Source organism: Leptodactylus fuscus, chromosome 1 (genome assembly GCF_031893055.1).
Source record: "Leptodactylus fuscus isolate aLepFus1 chromosome 1, aLepFus1.hap2, whole genome shotgun sequence".
In the NCBI taxonomy this organism is placed as follows: Eukaryota; Metazoa; Chordata; class Amphibia; order Anura; family Leptodactylidae; genus Leptodactylus; species Leptodactylus fuscus.
Window position 1 is genome coordinate 112,982,032 of NC_134265.1, and position 23,578 is coordinate 113,005,609.

The 23,578-nt window shown below is 42.9% G+C and overlaps 1 protein-coding gene across 2 annotated transcripts in view; it reads right to left on the bottom strand.

Moving 5' to 3' along the window:
- Nucleotides 1-22,053, bottom strand: part of BICDL1 (BICD family like cargo adaptor 1) — a 57,010-nt gene extending 34,957 nt beyond the window's left edge. For both annotated transcript variants that reach the window (XR_012716169.1, XM_075276388.1), the window contains exons 1-2: nucleotides 21,365-22,053; nucleotides 17,643-17,858 (exon numbers count right to left, since the gene is read on the bottom strand). Coding sequence is in view for 1 of the 2 variants with exons in the window: in XM_075276388.1 (XP_075132489.1) it covers nucleotides 17,643-17,858; nucleotides 21,365-21,673 (525 nt within the window). In the remaining variant the exon portion in view is untranslated. The remainder of the gene's footprint in view (nucleotides 1-17,642; nucleotides 17,859-21,364) is intronic.
- Between the last annotated feature and the right edge of the window lie 1,525 nt (nucleotides 22,054-23,578).

A 23,578-nucleotide genomic window follows, 5' to 3' on the forward strand; every position in this document is an offset into this window, starting at 1 on the left:
TACTCACTGTACGGCTATAATAGCTGGATGTTTATTGTAAGCAGTCACACATGCAACGTCAACTTTCCAAGACCACAAATGGAAACAGTCTCCAAGTTGTTGGGGTTCAACCTAATCATTCTGGATCTTGAAAACTGTGACTTAGAAGTCATTCAGAAAATAACTTTATAGAGAACTGTTTCAAATTAAAAATACAGTCCAAACTGTAGGCAGCAGATTAATATATAATTCTAGATAAAATGTCTACTTTATCTGCACTTGAGAGGCCAGCGGGTGGTCCACTCAGGGGCTATTTCTCTATGCACATACAGGAAAATCTTCCAGTCAATGAGTATGAAACCACCCACTGGACTCTTAACATCAGAATGATCGTAAATTACAGGATTTCCCACTGGGGTGTAGCTATAGAAGGGGCCGCAGTTACAGTCACTACTGGCTCTACACGCTGAGGGACCCTGAAAGTCCCTCTGCCACATAACATTTACCACTATTCTAGATGGCACATGGTAGGGACCCCATTACTACATTCCTCTCCATTCACTTGAATGGTACTCCGCGGTTCCAGTGAATAGAATCAGCTGATCAGTGGTGGTGCAAGGACTCAGAACATCACAAATCTGCCACTGATGACCTATTCTACGAATTGGTCATGTGTAACAAAATGTTTGCATCAATAGACAATCAGATAATTGCGAGGAAATTTTACTTTATATAGTTACTCAAGAACTATGTTCACTTTTCAAATTCAATCGCCATGTCCACCCGAAATGAACGGATTAAAAAGAACTGCTTTTTTGTCTGTTAATTTCATTTTTAAAACGACAGGCGCCTGATGGGCCCTATTAGAGCCAATGAGGTCCATCAGACTCCATGTGTAACTGCAATTTTAGTGGTCCACCTATCTGTTGTTCTGGTCCTCCAATTGCCAATAAAATAATCTATCCATGTACGAATGTAAAATGATATAGAGACAGGAGTTCTCCTTTAATATTCTTAGGGTAATGTCATTTCTATCAGCAACTAAATGATTAGACATCAGATGTACAGTCAATGGACGTGGGTAGCACAAACCCCAAATATAGATTAAAAAAAGTAACCGCATGTCTGTTGGTAGTGAGGCTGCTACAATATGTTCAATATAACAATTTTATGTACACCGTGAGTGATGTCTGAGTAATATTTCTGATGTCACAGGAACGTCTAGAGTCTAAACTCAGGAGAACAGCAATAAAATCACATCTCTATGGTAACATCACTAGACTGTGACAGTATAATATGGTATAGCCTAGCAACTGGGATGAAGATTTCAGTATCTCTTAAAGTCAAACAAGTCTCATTGCTGGACTTTACATTGTGGGCTAAAATAGTAGAGAAATACAATTATTACATTTGGTATAATTTATTTATAATGGCAAGAAACTGCAGTAAACACAACATAAGTAAGTAACGATAGTTTCATCCTGTAAGAAATAATAGTAGAATCTTTGTTGGTGGTCACCTTAGTTAAAAAAACATAAAAGGCTACAATTTCCAGGCTGTTAAGGTCACATCGGAAAAAAAAAAAGCAAGCAATTTTTTTTTATTATTTTAATTCTGTCATCTGGTATTTGTGCAGTGTACTCAGGGCTGAATTTGGCATTTCTGGGGTCCAAAGCAAAGTTATGTCTAGGGTCCCCCCAATTTTGCAACCTTATTGCCTTCACACAAAATATGTAAAGTAAAATCCCCCTTAAAGGTGCATTCACACGGAGGAAAATGGCGCAGAATTTGGGGTGGAATCGACGTCAGATTCAGCGCTGAAAAAAAAGCCTCCCATTGACTTCAATGGGTTCCCTTTTCTGCTAGCGGAAAAAGGAACCCATTGGGAGGCTTTTTTTTTCAACGTTGAATCTGATGCGGATTCAACACCAAGCTCAGCGCCAATTTCCTCCGTGTGAATGCACCCTAATGGTCACCACACTTTCCTGTCACATCTGCTGTAAGGGCCTGCCATCATGGAGTTTTTTTAGGAGCTGTTGCACATTATGCCCAAACACTGACATCACTAGGATGTCGTGTGCAGGAATATAGATGAGGAATCAGGAAGAAGAAGAGGAGAATATTAATTATTATTGACTATTACCTACTGAATTAATCCAATAGGCAATGGCCAATTTAAAAGATAAATAAATAATAATTTTGGGGCCCCATGGAATTGCTTGGTTTGCATGGTGGGTAACACTGCCCCTGGGTGTACTTACAGAGGCATTGGGCAGCTCGCCTCATCTAATCATTTAGGCATGACGCCAAAAGGGGGCACTGCAAGTAACAGTGTGATTAGCACCTTAAAACGCCTTATCTGTGTGCATTCAGGACATAAGCATCCACCCACGTTGTCTTTTGGATGTAAAGTGAGTGATTGAATGTCTACCTGTAATTTGCACATATCCGTGAAACCTTCCTCATGTACCACTGGGGCCTGGTTGTGTCCTGCAACAAGCTGCTGTTTTAGCCTTGTATGTGGAAATAATGTTCTAATAATGTCATAATATTCTCATTTAGTGAATTTTTTGGCTGCGCCGTTATCTCCCTCCTGCGAGGGAGAAAGAAAAGAGAAAAAGGAGTTACTGGAGTCTAGGGATTTCAGTAAACCATTGGCTTCCCTTCCAGGGAACTAGGTCCAAACCCCTCCACTTCCCCAAACCTCAAGGGAAGCTGGAATTAACCCCTTCTACCCTAAACCAGAAACGGACTTTAACCACTTTATTACCTTAGAGTAGTTGGAAAGTTAGTATTAACCACTTCACTGCTCTAGACCAATGGAACTGACGTTAACTCGTTCACTGCCAATGACCATCAGAGATCTTGACATTAACCCATTACCTATATCACTAAGGTTAATCCTTTTAATATCCTGGACTGCCACACTAATAGACATTAAACATTTCAGGAACACCTTCAATTCCACAGGCACATACCCTTTTATCAGGGGACCTTGAACATTGTGTGGGCTGCTGTTATTTACCTTGATGCTGTATATAACATTTATCTTGGCTCAGCTTAAAGGGTACATTGTCCTATTGCCTATCAGGCTCACTAGCTACAAAGGCTTAAAGGGATAAGCCGCTATCAAAACTTAATATATTAACAGATTATCATACATTGGTGTCACAGACCTCAGCTACTTGACTTGTATAAGGGTATAAGTTGCCTCAAAAATAAATCCCATAGTCCAAAATAGAAAATTTAGTATAAAATAGAAACACAATGACTCTACAACGTACAATGGAAAAAAACAATGTATTGCTCTTAATGAACCTTTGTAACCTTATTTTATTACTCTTCATACCTTGCGGCTTTAACAATTCTGCCTCTTGGAATTTTAATTGAACAATGAATTATTTTGGTAAATAACACCACACCCATGACACTTTATGTTATCCAATCTGGTTAAAGTTAATATTCATGCAGTAATAACCTCTATTACCCGTGTAAACATCTTATTAACCCATTTCCAAAAAGCAGTGTTCTGCTGTTCAGAGTGCATTAAAATGATTTTCCAGCTAAATAAAAATTTATTGAAAATTGCTCACAATGTGGGACCCAACATACATGAAACTATACTTATTGTAATCATCCTTGCACTGGTTCTGTTCTGACTTTACCTGGGTCCCTGTTGGTTTCTGCTTCCTCTTAACACATAGAAAATGGCAGCTCAGCCAATCAATGGCTTCTGACGTGACCCAACTAGTTACTGACTGGCATTTACATTTCTATATGTGACCAAAAATAAAGACCAACAAGACCAGGGCAACTCCTGAACCAGACCAGAATAGGGATTAGTGAGGCTGAATATTATGAGCTTTTAAATGAGGTTTTCCATTATATGCAACCTTCGCTGGGGAACTTTTAACTATATTAGCATAATGCATGTTTACTTGAAAGGATACAGGAAATATATCTTTAATTTATTAGTGGAAACAAACATATATTATAACACCATATAAAGCTGACATGGCATATACTGTATTAGTGCTGACCGCAAAGGATCTGATACCAGTTACCAAATAAAATTGTAGAAGACTATCAACTTGCACATTGCAAGAGTTTCTTATATACCGTATATACTCGAGTATAAGCCGACCCGAATATAAGCCGAGACCCCTAATTTTACTACAAAAAACTGGGAAAACTTATTGACTCGAGTATAAGCCCAGCAGCAGCTACTGGAAAACTTCAAAAATTAAAATGGTCGGAGTTTTTGGGTGCAGTAGTTGCTGGTGCTGGGAAAGGGGAAGGGGAAGGGGTGTTTTGGTTGTCTGTCTGCCCCTTCCCTGAGCTTGAGGACTGTTTTTTCTTCAGCCACTTGAAATTCAGCCTGGCTGAATATAGGGTATCTGCAGTGCTCCTATTAACCTCTTTCTGACAGAACAGGAGCACTGCAGATCCCCTATATTCAGTAGACCGGGCACTTTCAATCACAGGGATACCTAATGTGTATGTGTTTCACAGTCATTTTCAACTTTTTTATGTATTCTAGGGAAAGGAAGGATTTAGAACTTTTATTTATTTATTTATTTTTTGCACTATTTTATGGGAGATTCTATACATTGATATTGTGGCTGGTCATAGACCCCCCCCCCCCCCCCTGAAAAAAAAATAATTTTTTTTTTTTGCTGACTCGAGTATAAGCCGAGGGGGGCTTTTTCAGCTGAAAAATTTGGCTTATACTCGAGTATATACGGTAATTGTCGGTGAATGAAAAAGTGAATAAAAAAAGAGAGTATGGCAGATTTACTGTACTTGTCTAATATTTGGACAGTGTACTAGACAGACTAAAATGAGACCAATTTATCACAGTGGCTGATGTTGGATGATAAATATGGCGCATCTTTTAGGGTCCATTCACATTCAAATTTGAAGCTGATTTTGGAGGAAGATTATGCCTCAAACTCAGCTCTAAATGTCATCTGGAATTTGCCTCCCATTGTTTTCAATAGGAGGCAGTGATGGACACTTCTTTTTTCAGAATGCAGAATCTTCAGCGTGAAACTACTACAGTATCACCACTAACCACAGTTTCTGTTTTTCAGACTATCCACAGGATGGGTCATCAGTATGTTATCTGTGGGAGTTCGGCATCCAGACCCCACACAGATCAGCTGATCCTGCAGCCTCCAGGTGCTGGAAGTTACAGAACAAGATGGGGTACAAGTGCAGGCTGTTCTTATTCAACTAATTCCATCAACTATTACATGAAAATGAGTAGCTGAATGAACATCATTCCACCTCTGTAACTTCCAGTACCTGGAGACCGTCAGAACAGCTGACCTGTGTGGGATCCAGCTGTAAGAACCCTGCAGATCACATACTGATAACCTATACTGTAGATAGATTATCAGTATGAAAAATCAATTTGGGGACTGAAAACCCTTTTAAAGCCAGAATTTTGGTACATTTAGCAAAGTAAATTTTTCCCAGAGTGTGCTACCACGTATTCATAGCTCCCCAATCCTTGGTGTGGTTAACTCGCAAAAGGTGGCAACCACAGGAGTAATCTCTCAATAAACTTTAGAGAAAATGACTTCACAACAGCTTTCTACACATTTGGAGTCTAAGGGAGCCTTCACACGGAGTTTATGCTCCACTCATTCTGAATGTAAACTCGTTCAGAGTGAGCGGCGTAAAAAACAGATCCCATTGACTTCAATGGGTGTCGGCATACGCACGCTACCCATTGAAATCAATGGGAGGCTTTTTACCTATTGCTTTCAATGTGATACACGCGTCAATGGAATCTGTTTTTTACGCCGCTAACTCTGAACGAGTTTACGTTCAGAATGAGCGGAGCGTAAACTCCGTGTGAAGGCTCCCTAAAGCCGTATACAATTAGAATTTTTGGTTGGAGGAACAGTTTGTGAGATGCAACCATAAAACCATATATAATACACATGTATAAGCAGTCTGAATCACAACAGCTGTACTGTTTTTTTAAACTACTTATTACCGTATTTTTCGGACTATAAGACGCACTTTTTCCCCCCAAAATTTGGGGGGAAAAGAAGGGTGCGTCTTATAGTCCGAATGTGGCCGCAATACAGACCCCGCATCCGCTGTAATAGGAAGGAGGATGCCGGGGAAGGCTAGACGCCGGAACATGTGCCGGGGCCTGAGACATCGCTACACTTCTGCCCTGCATGAAGCCAGCAGCGGCAGGAGTGATGCTGCTGTTCCGCTCCTCCGTCCCTCCCCGCAATAGCAGCATCGCAATAGCGATGTCTCAGGCCCCGGCACATGTGCCGGTGTCTAACCCTCCCCAGCATCCGCCTATTACAGTGGATGCCAGGTCTGTAATGGCAGCCCCTTCAACGCACTGTCGGCTTTCCCAATCTGTGCCCGGGGTAAAGCGCTATTGGTCCCGGTACCATAGCGCTTTACAGTCAGAAGGGCGTTTCTGACACTTAGCCAGGGACGCCCTTCTGCCCAGCAGCGCCTATCGCACTGTACTGTGGAGCGGGGAGGAACGCCCCCTCCCAATCCTGATAATTGTCTATGGACGAGCTGTGTGAGCAGAGGGAGGAGGCGTTCCTCCCGGCTCCACAGTACAGAGCGATAGGCTCTGCTGGGCAGAAGGGCGTCCCCCTGCTAACTGTCAGAAACGCCCTTCTGACACTAAAGCGCTACGGTACCGGGACCGATAGCGCTTTACACCGGGCACAGAACGGGAAAGCCGACAGTGCGCTGAATTCAGCGCACTGTCAGCTTTCCAGCAGTGTATAGAACTGTATGTGCCCGATCTGATGAAAGGTCCTCTTTAAAAATATATAATAAAAAAAAATGAAATAAATAAAGAGTTCTAAATCACCTCCCATTTTTACCATTTTTTGCTTCAATTTTTTTTCCCTATTTTCTTCCTCTAAAAGGTGCGTCTTATAGTCCGAAAAATACGGTAAATATAAGATCTCCCTATGTTAGAGTAGCACGAGTTTATTATTGTGTAGCTATTATTAGATAATAAATTGCTTATGGCAAGAATTGGAATAAGCCCTTTATGCGTGTAATGTGAGCGTTGAATACAAGAGTTAAAATTCCTCATCATACCTACTTTACCTAAGCAGTTTTTAGACATACAAATAAGATAAGTTAGATACTCAGTGTTGCAATTCTGCTCATAATATATTCATCTAACCAGCATGAAGGATCGAAGAAGAAAAGGATAATCAGGAAACTTTGTTCCTTAAATACAGAGGAGGAACACGTTTCATTTGGTTCTCATTAGTTCATTTCATGAATGTACTTAATTGACTTAGTCAACAACTATATTAAATATAAATATGCCACACACAAAATATATTTAACCCCTTCCTGTCGACAGCATTTTTTGATTTTCGTTTTTGACTCCCCCCCCTTCCAAACCCCATTAGTCTTTTATTTCTCCGCTCCCAGAGCCATATGAGGTCTTAATATTTGCGGGACAAATTTTTCTTCATGACGCCACCATTATTTATTTATTACAATGTACTGGGAAGTTGGAAAAAAAAAATCGAGAATGGGGGGGGGGGGATTTGAAGAAAAAGTACATTTGTGTGATTTTCTTACAGGCTTCGTTTTTACGGTGTTCACGTTGTAGCTAAAATGACATGTCCCCTGTAGTCTGTGTTTCCGTACGATTCTGGAGACACCAAATTTATATGGTTTTATTTACATTTTAACCCCTTAACAAAAATACAAAACCGTGACAAAATTATTTTTTTTCTAAAAGTCGTGATATTCTAATACCCGTAACTTTTTTATACGTCTGTGTACGGGAATGTATAGGGCGCCTTTTTTTGCTGAGCCGGGTGCACTTTTTAGTTCTACCATTTTTGGGAATTGCTATTGCTTTGATCATTTTTTATTCAAATTTTTATCAGTGGCAAAACAATGAAAAATGGCGGTTTGACACTTTTGACCTTATATAGGTCTCCTCAGCTGATAACTGGACTAAAACGGTAAGCCTCCGAAACTGCAAAAACTTCCCAGGTTAGCATGGTAACGTCAGAGGTGCAAGAGCCGGATAGAGAATCCTGACAAACAATCATTGGTTGTCAGCAGAAAATCCCCAGAGAATGTTCTGCTGACAAATGAAAACTATATAAGTGTAAAATCTCTGCCTGTTCTTGTCTCTGCGCCACCCTCTCCTCGCATGCTGCGGTGCAGGAGGCGTGTGCAGTAGAGATGAGCGAGTACTGTTCGGATCAGCCGATCCGAACAGCACGCTCGCATAGAAATGAATGGACGTAGTCGGCACGCGGGGGGTTAAGCGGCCAGCCGCCGTCAAAACGGAAGTACCAGGTGCATCCATTCATTGCTATGGAGCGTGCTGTTCGGATCGGCTGATCCGAACAGTACTCGCTCATCTCTAGTGTGCAGTTTGATAACTTGCTTAGAGTTTTTGGTTGCATTGTCTGAACACTGTGCTATTCCTTCAACTTGTTAATTGATTTTCCACCACACCCGTTCTCCTTCACCTTCATTTCCCTCTGCTCCTCTAAGAGTTAAGATTTGTTTTGCCCTGTGATTGACAGCCTGCCTTCCTATCAGGTTCAGGGCGGGTTCTTCCTCCCTATTTATTCTTGGCTCACATTCACATGGATGCTTGCTATTGTTTTGTGCTTGCTGGTTTTTTCTCTTGCTGTTTATTCGTGTATTCTAATTCTTGACCTCTAGCTTTCCCTATTGACTACTCTTTTGGACTTTGATTTGACACTGCGTTGCTCGACTGTTACCTGACCCTTGGCTAGCTGACCTCCCTTTGTTGTTGTTTGTCTTGTCTGCATTTTGTGATTCACGTACATAGGAAGGGATCGTCTCCAAGTTGCCACCTATGACATAGGATAGGACTAGGTAAGCTGGAAGGGACAGTGGACAGTCCTACAGCTTAGGACTCTCTGTCTCTTGTGCCCCTTCCCAGGGTTTCCAGAAGCTACTGGGGAATAGCTGCTCCTATTGCAATTCCCTTACAATAAGTATGAAAGATTCTATTATGATGATTCATTCCCATACATACAAGAATTACCGCATGGAAATGGTATATCACGAGCACCGATCAACTTCCTGTAGCAGAAATAGGGGGCCTATTTTTAACAGTAAAACTTCCAGTGGTGGTCACGCTATCAGTAGTCACATTTTTATGGCACATCTAGGTGATACACAATATAAGTTAATGATGGTAAGCTCCATATGACAATCAGACTGGTAGGTTTATTTTTGCAATCATTCCTATAAATAAAACTTGCAGTGGGTGTACATTTCTGTGGTTATGAACAGTGTAGACATTAAGATTCTGTACTTTGAATCTGAATTTCTGTGACTTTAAACTTTTTTGTCCCAGATATATCCTGTGTTTATTTTCTAGGTCAGGAAGTAGCAGCCTGACAACCACTACTACCAAGCAGCTCTAGGCTATCAATATCAATGTGAATATTAAAGGGGCTCTATCAGCAAAATCATGCTGATAGAGCCCCAGATATGGGTGAATAGCCTTTAAAAAGGCTATTCAGGCACCGCTAAAGTTATATTAAAGGGATTCTACAATTAAAACCCTCTTTTTTTTGTGGATAAGACGTCGGAATAGCCTTTAGAAAGGCTATTCGTCTCTTACATTTAGATGTGATCTCCGCCGTGCCGTTCCTAAGAAATACCAGTTTTTACCGGTATGCAAATTAGTTCTCTCACAGCAATGGGGGTGGGCTCCAGCGCTGAAAATGCGATGGGTAGTGTTCCCCACTGCAGCTCGAGAACACGATCCTGCGACGCCTCTATCTTCGGCTGGATCCTCCCCTTCTCTGTCGTCTTCCTCCTGCGTCACCTCCGACGCCTGCGCAGTTGGCTCTGCCAGTGAGACACCAGCAGAGCCGAGTGCGAATGCCAGCTGGCGGCCATTTTTGGGAGGCCACTCCTGCATTGAACTACAAGAGCAAGAGCGGCCTCACAAAAATGGCCGCTGGCCGGCATGCGCGATCGGCTCTACTAGTGTCTTACTGGCAGAGCCAACTGCACAGGCGTCAAGGTGATGCAGAAGGAAGACGACAGATTAGGGGAGGATCCAGTGGAGATCACATCTAAAGGTAAGAGACAAATAGCCTTTCTAAAGGCTATTCCGACGTCTTATCCACAAAAAAAGAGGTTTTAATGCTAGAATCCCTTTAAACTACTCCCCCGTTTTAAAATAAAACTCTAGAAAAGAATATCTTAAACTTATCTATCATGCAAGGTGGGCGGGCATTTAGGGTCCGACGTCATCTTCAGCCACGCCTCCTCTTCCAGCGATGTCTTGGAGTCCCGTCTTCCTCCAGCGCTCATGAACTGCCATTGATAAAAAATGGAGCCGGTGCATGCGCAGTAGCATGCTGCTACTACTACTACTGTGCATGCACCCGCACCATTTTTTATCAATGACAGTTTGCGAGCGCCAGAGGAAGACGGAACCCGAAAATATTGCTGGAAGAGGAGGCATGGCTGAAGATGACGTCAGACCCTGAATGCCCGCCCATCGTGCATGATATATAAGATTAACATGTTCTTTTTTAGGGTTTTATTTTAAAACGGGGGGGGGGGGGGGGGGGGGGGGGTAGTTTGATATAACTTTAGCGGTGCCTGAATAGCCTTTTTATAGGCTATTCACGCATATGTGGGCAGCATACATCATACAGCATAATTTTGCTGATAGAGCTCCTTTAAAGTGAACCTGTGGTTTCCTTTTTAATTAGAAATATGTCTACAATTCTCCACTTACTAACTTTGTTATTTATCTTCAGAGCAGTAGAATCTCCATTTTTTCCTTATAGTACTACAAATTTTCATTTTTCATCCATAGATTCAGAAACCTAATGAAAGCAAATCCTGTAACTCTGTAGATTCAGATCCCTTTCCTCCCCTTCCTTTCCCTGATGGCTGATAGCGACAGGAATTTTATTAGCATCATAAAAACACCAGATCGAAAAACCCTGTGAAATGATTTCTGACTGACCCACCACCAAAAATAGGAAGAGGATAGTAGTTTACTGTAAAGGAGTTTTTAGTGAGTTGGCTGCAGGGACATAGCCTATTGGAGTATAATCACAAGTGGCAGATAGATATTTAAGAATGTTCTATTCACCTGAATGGAATAAAACTGATAAAATAAAACTGGCATTCAGTCATGGAAATTTCTGCAATTGATTTGCCAAATGTGAACGTATTCTAAAGATACATGGCAGTACTTAAATAAATTCTAGAAATTAATATGAATAAGATATGGTATCTCATTGTTAAATAAACCTCAAAGGACGTTATTCTAACACTTTCGCTTAAAGTTACAAATAATGCAATAAGAAGCATCCAGAGATGATTCCTTACTTCTTTAGGGTGCATTCACAGAGTGGAAAATGGCTCTGAATTTGGTGTGGAATCTGCATCAGATTCAGCGCTGATACAAACCCTCCCATTGACTTCAATGGGTTCCTTTTTCTCTAGCAGAAAAAGGCTTTATTTTCAGCGCTGAATCTGATGCGGATTCCACACCAAATTCAGCGCCATTTCCCTCCATGTGAATACACCCTTAGGCCGGGGCGCCATGGGACGTAAATGACGCGATTTGCCCGCAGCGGAGTCGCTGCAGGAAAAATCGCGGCATTGTACAGTGCAGGCAAAGTGGATGGGATTCATGCGGAAAATATCGCAGCGCAGCCGTTGCGGCTTTGCAAATCGCAGCATGTCAATTATATCTACAGAAGCGGCTTTCCCGTAGATATAATGTTGGGAGAAAGTACGCAGAGGAAAACTCTGTGAACTTTCTCTTAAAAGCGCTGCGGAAAGAACCGCAATGCAGCGGTTCTTCCCGCAGCGCTTCAGTGCTGCGGATACAGCCCGTGGGGCCTTAGCCTTACATGGCATACCATGATAGCTGCTTACAACAACAGATACAAGGAGATCTCTCTTGATACCGAAAGCAAAGCAATTAAATTAGAATTTGTGACCTCATGAACAAAACTTATTTATCCACAGATATATCTCCCTATATTATAAAAATGAATTTCTGTCTGTCTGTCTGTCTGTCTATCTGTCTGTCTGTCTGTCTGTGCTTAATGCGAACCAAACGACTGGACCGATCTTCACCAAATTTGGTACAGAGATACTTCAGATATCCGGGAAGGTTTAAGACGAGACTCCAACTCGCTCGGACGTACCGTTGCTGAGATACAGCATTCCAAACACAGTGCCCCCCCCCTTAGCCAATACAAACCTGCAAGACTTTCACTCATATTCCAACTGCAATACACACGGTCACTCCACATGCACAATACAACACTGATATCCAAACTGAGATACACGCATCAGAGGATTAGATACACAGATCAGCACACAGTATCACACGCCAGAGGATTAGATACACACGTCTGCACACAGTCCCACAAACCAGAGGATTAAATACGCGCTTCTGCACACAGTTCCACACACTGAAGGATTTGATACGTGCATCTGCACACGGTTCCACATGCCGAAGGATTAGATATAGGCGTCTACACACAGTTCCACACTCCAGAGGATTAGATACGCGCATCTGCACACATTTGTACACACCATAGGATTAGATACACGCGTCTGCACAGAGTACCACATGCCGTAGGATTAGATACACACGTCTACACATAGTTCCACACTCCAGAGGATTAGATACGCGCATCTGCACACAGTTGTACACACCATAGGATTAGATACACGTGTCTGCACACAGTACCACATGCAGTAGGATTAGATACACGCATCTACACATAGTTCCACACACCGAAGGATTAGATACGCGCCTCTTCACACAATACCACACAAGGGAGGATTAGATACGTGTGTGTGCACACAGTACCACACTTTGGAGGATTAGATACATGCCTCTGGACACAGTACCACAAGCCAGAGAATTAGATACGCGTCTCCGCACACAGTATCACACGGGGGAGGATTAGATACGCGCGTCTGCTCACAGTACCACACGGGGGAGGATTAGATACGCGCGTCTACACAGTTGTACACGCCATAGGATTAGATACACGCGTCTGCACACATTAACACATGCCGTAGGATTAGATACGCGCGTCTACACACAGTACCAGATGTTGTAGCATTAGATACGCGTGTCTGCACACAGTACCACTTGCCGTAGGATTAGATACGCGCATCTACACACAGTTCCACACTCCAGAGGATTAGATACGCGCATCTGCACACATTTGTACACGCCATAGGATTAGATACACACGTCTGCACAGAGTACCACATGCCGTAGGATTAGATACACGCGTCTACATACAGTACCACATGCCGGGGGATTGGATACGCGCGTCTACACACAGTTCCACACGCCATAGGATTAGATACGCGCCTCTTCACACAATACCACACAGGGGAGGATTAGATACACGTGTCTTCAAACAGTTGTACACGCCATAGGATTAGATACACGCGTCTGCACACATTAACACATGCCATAGGATTAGATACGCGCGTCTACACACAGTACCAGATGTTGTAGCATTAGATACGCGTGTCTGCACACAGTACCACTTGCCGTAGGATTAGATACGCGCATCTACACACAGTTCCACACGCCAGAGGATTAGATACGCGCATCTGCACACATTTGTACACGCCATAGGATTAGATACACACGTCTGCACAGAGTACCACATGCCGTAGGATTAGATACACGCGTCTACATACAGTTCCACACTCCAGAGGATTAGATACGCGCGTCTGCACACAGTTGTACACGACATAGGATTAGATACATGCGTCTGCACACAGTACCACATGCAGTAGGATTAGATACGCACGTCTACACATAGTTCCACAAGCGGAAGGATTAGATATTCACACAATACCACACAGGGGAGGATTAGATACGTGTGTGTGAACACAGAACCACACTTTGGAAGATTAGATACATGCCTCTGGACACAGTACCACAAGCCAGAGAATTAGACACGTGTTTCCGCACACAGTATCACACGGGGGAGGATTAGATACGCGCGTCTGCACACAGTACCACACGGGGGAGGATTAGATACGCGCGTCTACACACAGTACCACATGCCGGGGGATTGGATACGCGCGTCTACATACAGTACCACATGCCATAGGATTAGATATGCGCGTCTGCACACAGTACCACATGCCGGGGGATTGGATACGCGCATCTACACACTGTTCCACACGCCATAGGATTAGATACGCACCTCTTCACACAATACCACACAGGGGAGGATTAGATACACGTGTCTTCACACAGTTGTACACACCATAGGATTAGATACACACGTCTGCACAGAGTACCACATGCCGTAGGATTAGATACACGCATCTACATACAGTTCCACACTCCAGAGGATTAGATACGCAGGTCTGCACACAGTTATACACGCCATAAGATTAGATACACACATCTGCACACAGTACCACATGCTGTAGGATTAGATACGCACGTCTACACACAGTTCCACACGCCAAAGGATTAGATACGCGCCTCTTCACACAATACCACACAGGGGAGGATTAGATACATGCGTCTGAATCCAGTACCACACTTTAGAGGATTAGATACATGCATCTGCACACAGTACCACATGCCAGAGAATTAGATACACATCTCAGCACACAGTACCACACTTTGGAGGATTAGATACGCGCATCTGCACACAGTACCTCACGCCAGGGATTAGATACACCTGTCTGCACACAGTACCACACGCCAGAGGAATAGATACACGCGTCTGCACATAGTACCACATGCTGTAAGATTAGATATGCACGTCTGCACACAGTTTCATTTACTGGAGGATTAGATACGTGCCTCTTCACACAATGCCACACGGGGGAGGATTAGATACACACATCTGTACACAGTACCACACCAACAAGGATTAGATACTTGCGTCTAAACACAGTACTGCATGGGGAAGGATTAGATACAGCTTTACTCCAGGTATCCATAACAACTGATCACAGGTTTTTCACTGATATCCAAAATGAGATACACATAATCACATGACGCTTATGGACATACACACAAACAACATACAAAATACACCAGTGCAAAACTGGACAATTCTTATGGGGCCACTACACAAACATAACATGTAATATACCCGTGCGAAGCCGGGTCCTCCCTCTAGTATATCTATAAAACAGTTGATTGTATAATCATCTTTTAGGCTAAGGCCCAATGTAGCGAGCCACAGCCAAAAAATGCTGCAGAAAAGACTGTGGCGATGTTTTAAACAGAGCTTTCCTCTGCAGACTCTCTACCTCTATGATACCTATATATGGAACATCAGCATTTCCATAGGTATAATTGACATGTTGCCATTTGAAATCACATAATTTCCGCTGCAGATTTTTTTCTGCATTGTGTGGATGGGATTAGTCAGAAAATTGTAAAATGCAGCGTTTGCAACGTGGGTCCCCAGCCTTAGACTCAGTTCGCGGGCTCCAATAGTAGCCTCCATCACAGTCCAAATTTAGTCTCCGTTTAGTCAAAAATGCTGGACAATTATAGTCACTTATATGGGAAAATGCAGTAAAAGGAAAAGGTAAGCTGATGCATACTATCCTAGTGTATTCCAATAGGACGCATCTATTTGGCAAATGGTACATGCTTGAGGTGCGCATTTTTTCATTTTTTCTATTGTGCTTGACACCTGCTGATATATAACTCTGTGCACTCTTTACTGCAAAGAATTTATTGACTACAAGTACAGTGGCTTTAAAAGTAATCTGTCAGGCTAGGTTAACTCCAGCGCTCACTATATGTTCGGGGTTTTCGTCCCCAAACCCGCTTAAAAACTGTGGATAGAAAAGTCATGCACGCAGGTCTTTTCTCTCTGCATCTTTCTGCATTTTTCAGGCAGAAACCCCGCATATTCCATTATAGTCTTTTGGGTCCATAGAAACCTTTTTAAATTGGTTAGCTTTCCATTCTTCAAGTCTCCAAGCAGACCCAAAGAATGGAAAGCCAAATGCTAGTGTGAACCTTGTGTAAGTTGAAAAAAAATGGACCCCCTAGATTAATTACATGGACATGTAGTATTCTTTAATAATGCCAACTTACTTTTTGTTCCACCATTCAAAGCCTTACTCTAGGGAAAATAAAATGGAATCCAACATGTTAAGTGCACTGGGGAGTCTCTAGGGGGCTAGGGACCTGCATTTACAGTTTATTTAAAAATTGGAATAAAACATTTTATCCCAAGACTAAGGCATCAATTGGGGCAAAATAAGGTATGTTGCCCCTTGTATTAAAGATTTACATATTTCCATTAAATAGCTAAATCCAAGTATACTGTGCCAAGGAATATATATATATTTTTTACGTTTCAGTTAAAAAACCCCATGAAGAACAATATAGCTCTAGCTCTGGAGGTTATGGTTATAACTGTAACTGAAGTCTTGGACTATAGTTTAATCCATATACAAAAACCAAAGCGCCCTGCTCAGGAGATCCTATTAGACAGCGCCTTAGGTCAGGTTGAGAGCAGCTTTATTTCTATATTTAGACAGTCTCCAGAAACAGGCTGATGACAGTCTGTTGCCCTTGTGTATAGTAACATAATCTCATTTCCTATATTTGCAGATACAATTGATAAAACTTGTCTTACACTATTAGTATACTTAAAAAAACTATTCTTTGCCATATGAACTGTAGCTCCTACATATATATGAACACAGGACTCCATGGGCAGATGGCTGACTTCATATACAGTAAGGGAGCCTTCACACGGAGTAAACGCGCCGCTCATTCTGAACGTAAACTCGTTCAGAGTGAGCACGTTAAAACAGATCCCATTGATTTCTATGGGTGCCGGCGTACGCATGTATCACATTGAAAGCAATAGGTAAAAAAGCCTCCCATTGATTTCAATGGGTAGCGCGCATATGCCGACACCCATAGAAATCAATGGGATCTGTTTTAACGCCGCTCATTCTGAACGAGTTTACGTTCAGAATGAGCGGAGCATTTACTCCGTGTGAAGGCTCCCTTAGATTAGTTAACAGGTTTTAGAATACAGGCCCCATGATCATTCATATACTGAATACATACATGTATTATACATAAAGAATAATTCCACCACCAAAATACTGGATGTACTTTTATAATAAAAAGAAATTGTCACTATGGCAGATTTTTTCTAGATTTTCACTCTAGAGGTGATTACACTGGGATACTGAACATCACTGGGGACTGTGGTCCATGCCCTCCTTGTAACCCTGGAATCTTTCTAAGGGAGCTAAATTTTTCTTTTTAGAGTCCTTGGTGAAGGCTGGTATGGCAGCTCAAGCATCAGACAGGTTCTTTCTAAGTGAGGCCTTTGATCCCTGATATCTGTAGGATCCTGAAGTGGAAAAAAAGGGGGGGCCTTCTCTCTTTCAAGAAAGCATGATTTAGGGTTTTCGATAATGATTAAAAAATTGCGGCATGTTGTACTATTTTATCAAATAAAAAAAGTTACATACTCAATACAGAGTAAATCGATGGGGAGGAGATAAAAAAAAAAACTAGGATCCATCAAATAGATCAGAATTTATCATTAGTCAAGTCCCCATTGCATTCACAATAACATCCTCTACCAGAGATGATAGGCAACACTCACCCTATTGAGTTGTTCCAGTAGTCTTTGGTTCTGTTCTGACAGTTCTTGGACAGCCGAGGATTTCTCACGATCGGCTTCTCTCAGGTGTACCTGTTGCTTCTCCAGCTCTTCCTGGAGCTGCTTCACATCACTCTCCAGCTCAGACACTCTTCCTTCCCATTCTCCTTCCCGATTCTCAAACCTTCTTTTCAATTCATGCTTTTCTTGCTCCAGATGCTTAGGATAAAAATACACTACAATCAACATCACAGGCAACGTAATGTAGAGAAGCATTTTCTTCAAGAGTTACACCTTTGCCACATTTATTAATTTTAATAATCTTAAAGGAATTGTCTAATGTAATTAAAGGGAGTTTGTTAACCAGAACCAACTTAGCGCCACGTATATATAGGCTAGGGTCACTTGAATCAAATAGCGTTCTCCCCTCATAAATCAGGTTCTCCGTTGCTGAAAAGTTGCCCATTTTATCAATATGAAAATAAGCAAGGACATTGTCATTGCTCCAAATGGGTAAGCGGCAATGCCTTCATTGTGCCAAACACGTAATTTGCATATTGACAAAAATGGTGCTATTTAGGCAACAGATTCACAAGGGAAAAACACTGTTTGATTCAGGTGACCCTAACCTTTCTGTGGAGCAGGGTTCAAGTAACAGACTCCCTTTAACTCCTTTGACATTATTTGGGAGTGCCAAGTTATGGAGTCCTTCCATCTGTCAGAGTGAAGAGTTGAGGTTCTAACTTTGGTGGACCTGGTCTATTCATATATTGCATGGGTAGCCATTTACTTGAATCGCCAAATGTTATACTACATGTTCACTACAGTGGGAAAGGGAGCAGATGGCAACTTTCCCCGACACAGTCAGCACTGTGCTGCAATCTTCATCTGACTGCCATAGCTCCCTTATCAATAATGTTATTGTACTGTAGTGTATTCACCCATATCTAGTGCAGTTTGGTTCAAGGTCTGTAGATATAGTGCATATGTATGTATAACATTTCTCACTTATTGTATAGTCACTAAATCTAGGCAAAGAAATAGTAGCGAAAGGCTCAGGCACATTCCTTCAGCCAATTATTTCCACACCAGTAGATTCTGGATGGAGTACAAATTTGTTAACCAGCTCTGAACTACACTGAATCTACAAAGGTGACCCATTTAATATTTTGCTTTTCATACTGCGGACCACCAATCTACCAGCTGTATGAGTGGCCCCCCTGAGCCAGGCTTCACGAGGGGGGCATAAAATCTATCAGGTTCACAACTATACACAGCTTTTTATGTGTGTGAACAGAGATGGAGCTCACTTCGGTTTGTAAGGTGAAAATACTGGATTTTCACGTTTATTAATGACTTTCTACCTTCATTAAAAGCAAAGAGCTGAGCTCCAGTGAATGGGAGAGAGTAATAAATATTGAACAGCAATTTCCTACTTCTATTCATTGAACTGCTTCATTCATTACTAGGAAGGATCTGACAATGTAATAGGACAGGACTGAAGAAATAGAATTCCATGTAGCTTACTGAAGCCTGTCAGCAAATATGGCTACATAGTACAGATCTAGGCTAAATCTGTCCACTTAAGCCCCCCCCATGGACCCATTCATTCTTCCAATGAGCCTGGAATGCAAAATATACAGGAATAAGACCTGTTCTGAGTTCTCACCTGGGCTCATTGCCTCCTACACAGATCCATGATAATAACAGTCATTTGTATGGGATCAAAGAAAATAATGGGTCAGTGTGTTAGCCATTAAAAATACAGCTAGTGCACTGAACACACACGTTCATGTGCCTGGAGCCCTACTCTCAAGCCAGCTCCTGACTGCAAATGGAGTCAACTCTATTAGGAGGCATCTATGGTATTCATCTCCATTCATCACTATTAGGGTTACTTTTTTTGTTGCAGATTTTGCTGGGGGGGTTTTAGCCAAAGCCAAGAAGGGCTACAAAAGGAATGGGAAAAATATAGGACTCTCTTATACTTCTACCTTCTGCTCAATCCACTCCTGGCTTTGGCTCAAAAAAACTGCAACAAAAAAAGCTGTTTCTGCAATGTGGGGCCTCAGCCTGAAGATCAATTCACTTTTAGGCTGAGGTCCCATGTTGAGGAAATGCAACATTTTTGATTGCAGATTATGCTGCTTTTTTTAAAGCCAAAATCAGAAGTATAAGTATAAAGGAAGCACTTAGATGTTTCCCTTCCGTTAAATCCACTCTTGACTTTAGCTCAAAAAAATGCAGAAGAATCAGCAATACAAAAAATACTGCTTTTCCGCAATGTAGGACCTTAGCCTTACATTGGGATTTTTTTGCAGCAAGTGTAAGTGATTTTTGTTTTCACCATCTGCAATTTCTCAATGGAAAATTCTCATGGGAACATGCCCTTAAGGTCCCTTCAAAGCTAAAACATCTGACCACTAAATGTTTTCTATACTTGTATCCAGTTATGGTAATATTTTGTGAATAATCCTTGTTACGGTTTGATACAATATATTAAAGTAGGTAAAAGGTATCAGTCTGGAGTTCAGTCTAGACTGGAAACAAATGTAGCCCACCATCATTTGTGAGAAATATTCCTTTTGCTTACAGACTCTTGAAGTAAAGTCAGATTTGTCTTCTTTTTCTTTTTTAATCTAGTTATAAATAGACATCAAATAGGATGGCGCATCAAGATGTCTGTCCTGTAGCTTCCCAGCGCAACAGACTTGCACTGTACAAAGGCATTAGGCTGCATAGTAAAGTAACATTTCTGTTGTTGATACCCCATCATTACGTTGTAAGAGTAAGGGGAAGAGTGTATACCCTAAATACAATTCAACTTTACTAATAAGCAATGTGAATACACCAGGGTACACATATGCAAGTGTCAGTACTGTGCACTATCAGGGTTACTTGTGAATTTGTTTGAGGACATCCCAGACATAATACAGAAGCTGTGTGTTTGGTGCAGATCTACTAGATCTCAGAGCTGTAATAAAGGTGCATACCACATACTCAACAGTACATTAATATACTGCACATGATATGTACTCAATACTGTACATACAACTCATATTGCATAGGTATATACACTAACACACACACAGTTCATGTAAATATCACACATACATTGCAACATATTTGATTCAGAAAGTGAATACAGAACACATATATAATACATGTATTCCACAGCTGTACTGGCCTCATATTCAGAACACGACCACATATTAACATTCAGTGCAAGTGCAAAGCACACAAGCAGTGATGCCACACACAGCACACCTATACATTATATAAGCAGTTCACATTGCTCATACTATATGGACTAATAACTCATACTGCGCATATAGACATAACATACAACACATACAGCACATGTGCTCACTATACATACAGTACAAGCCCTTGCAATGACAGCACACATCATGCACATTACAGATGCAGTTCACATGGAGCATACAGTACATGCACGGACAACCCATACAGTAGAAATACACATTACATATAGAATCCATACCACACATACAGTCCATGTGCTCACTATCTAGACAGGACAAGTACTTGCACCATACACACAGCCCATGTACATGCCGCACATACCTCACATGCCATGCATGCATACACAAGTCCAGCACACATGTCATACAGGCACACACATGTATAGCACACATGTCACACAGGCACACACACAGGTATAGCACACATGTCATGCAGGCACACACAGGTATAGCAGCCCTGACCTCCAGCCGCTCCGTCAGCTCCCTCTGCATCTCCTCGTAGCGCCGGCTCATGTCTTGGTTCCTCTCCAGCAGGGCTTTCCCCAGCCGGGCCGCCAGCATCAGATCCCTCTCCTTCTGCCGGATAACCGAGAGCAGAGCTGGGTCCTCCCCGTCCCCGGAGCCCTCGGCCTCCTCCTCCTCCGGGTCCCCCTCTCCCTCTGCAGCCATGAGCACTAGCTCTTCGTCCAGCTCCAGCAGCCCACGCCCCGGCTCCGGCTGGTCAGGCCGCTCTGGGGAGGACGTAGAACGGCGACTGACAGGGAGCTCCATAGGGCGCTGTCCGGGCGGCTGGTGCTGAAGCTGGGAGCCGCTGGGTATCCCGGGCACTGGATTGTACACTGAGCCCCGCTACACCCCCAGGGCTCCAGGCAGGGACTGACGCTGGATTGGCACTGTACAGCGCTGTGGACTAGGGGGGCGCTACACAGGAGCTAATGTAATGCCGGTGCACGGCCTGGCACTGCTCACATCCCCGCGCTATACCATTGCGTGGGCACAGCGCCTATAACCCTCTGCCAGGAAAACACACCCCAAACGGGGCCCAGACGCCGTCTAGGAACAGGAACCCCGCAGCCTGCAATCGATAGGATTCTCACTAGGTAACTGACTTCACTAACACCGCACCCTCTGTCTAGTGCCAGCCTGTGCCAACACCAGTGTCAGCACCCCAGCCCCCTCCCCCCACTCCCTGGCTCCAGCCGGCAGTACTATCAGTAACTGGGTGTCCGGCCCCTCAGGCCTCGGGCTGCGCTGCGCTCTCCTATGCCAACAGCGCTGCGCTCCCCCGCACCCATCTCTGCAAGAGCCTGGTAATGCGTGCGCAGCCCGTGACGTCACCAGCACCTGTTCGGAGCCCACTGCTCATTGGCTGAGGGGGATTGCGCGATCAGCTGTGCGGAGAGGCCGGCTTGTAGTGTGCGCGCCCCTAGCGGCGGATCAGCGCCAGCTCACTGAGCAACAGGTCTACATCACAGAGTCTCTTCTAAAGCAAGTCTCGTTTGCTTATGTACTCTGTGTACATGTAATACATAAGCAGAATGCTGGCATCTATTTATGCAGCTTGTATTCTGCATATTAAACCATAGGCATACGGACTGATATATATATATATATATATATATATATATATATATATATATATTCTGTCAGGGTCTGGGGTTGCTAGCTGGGGTGGCATAGACACACAAGTCCAGTTTCTTTAGTCCAAAAACAAGGGTAGAGTTTATTTTAACTCAAAAAGGTACAGCAACAAAAGGAAACAATACAAAAATAAATACCTGCCCGACTAGGCTCTAACTAAACATAGAATAGGTTACCTCACCTAGAATAACAGAAATACAAAAGTGAGTAGAATAATTCAGGACACAGCTCCAAAAATATGACTTCTCTGTTGGCTCTCCAGTCAAGCTCTGCCCCCAGTCTGCTGCTGGAGCAACTTCTTAAGCCTCCCTTGATGAGCAGACTCTCCGGCAGCTGAGTCGCTGCTGGAACATCCCCAAAGTGTGGACTGGAGGGGGGTGGAATGACAGGTCCCACTACCAACCTACCTGTCATTCCTAAAAATGCAGCCCAGTAACTGGACAATAGTTATCTGCTTCGAAACGTTCTTTCTGGAGATTTCTCATCTCACCCACCTTAGTAGTCTGGGTGAGATGTACACCCCCTCCATTACCTGACCAGCCATGGGCTTACATATTCCCCCCTCTTCTCCAGACCGGAGGACTGGGCATTTGTGGCCATCATAAGATGCACCCTTGAAAGGGCATCAGCATTTCCCAATAATTTCCCTGGCCTGTGTTCTACATCAAACGCAAAATTTTGCAGAGACAGGAACCATCGGGTAACCCTTGCATTTCTGTCCTTATTAATTTTCATCCATGTAAGGGGAGCATTGTCAGTGATCAATTTAAACTTTCTCCCCAGGAGGTAATACCTCAGGGCATCCAGCACCCACTTAATGGCTAAGCATTCCCTTTCCACAATGGCGTAGTTTTTCTCTGCAGAGGACTGCTTCCTGCTCAGGTACATTACTGGATGCTCCTCACCATTTACCACCTGGGACAGCACCGCTCCTAGACTTGCATTTGAGGGATCTGTCTGCACCAGGAACTCCTTCCTAAAGTCAGGGGATATCAGCACTGGCTGCTGGAAAAGAGCTTGCTTTAACCTCTCGAA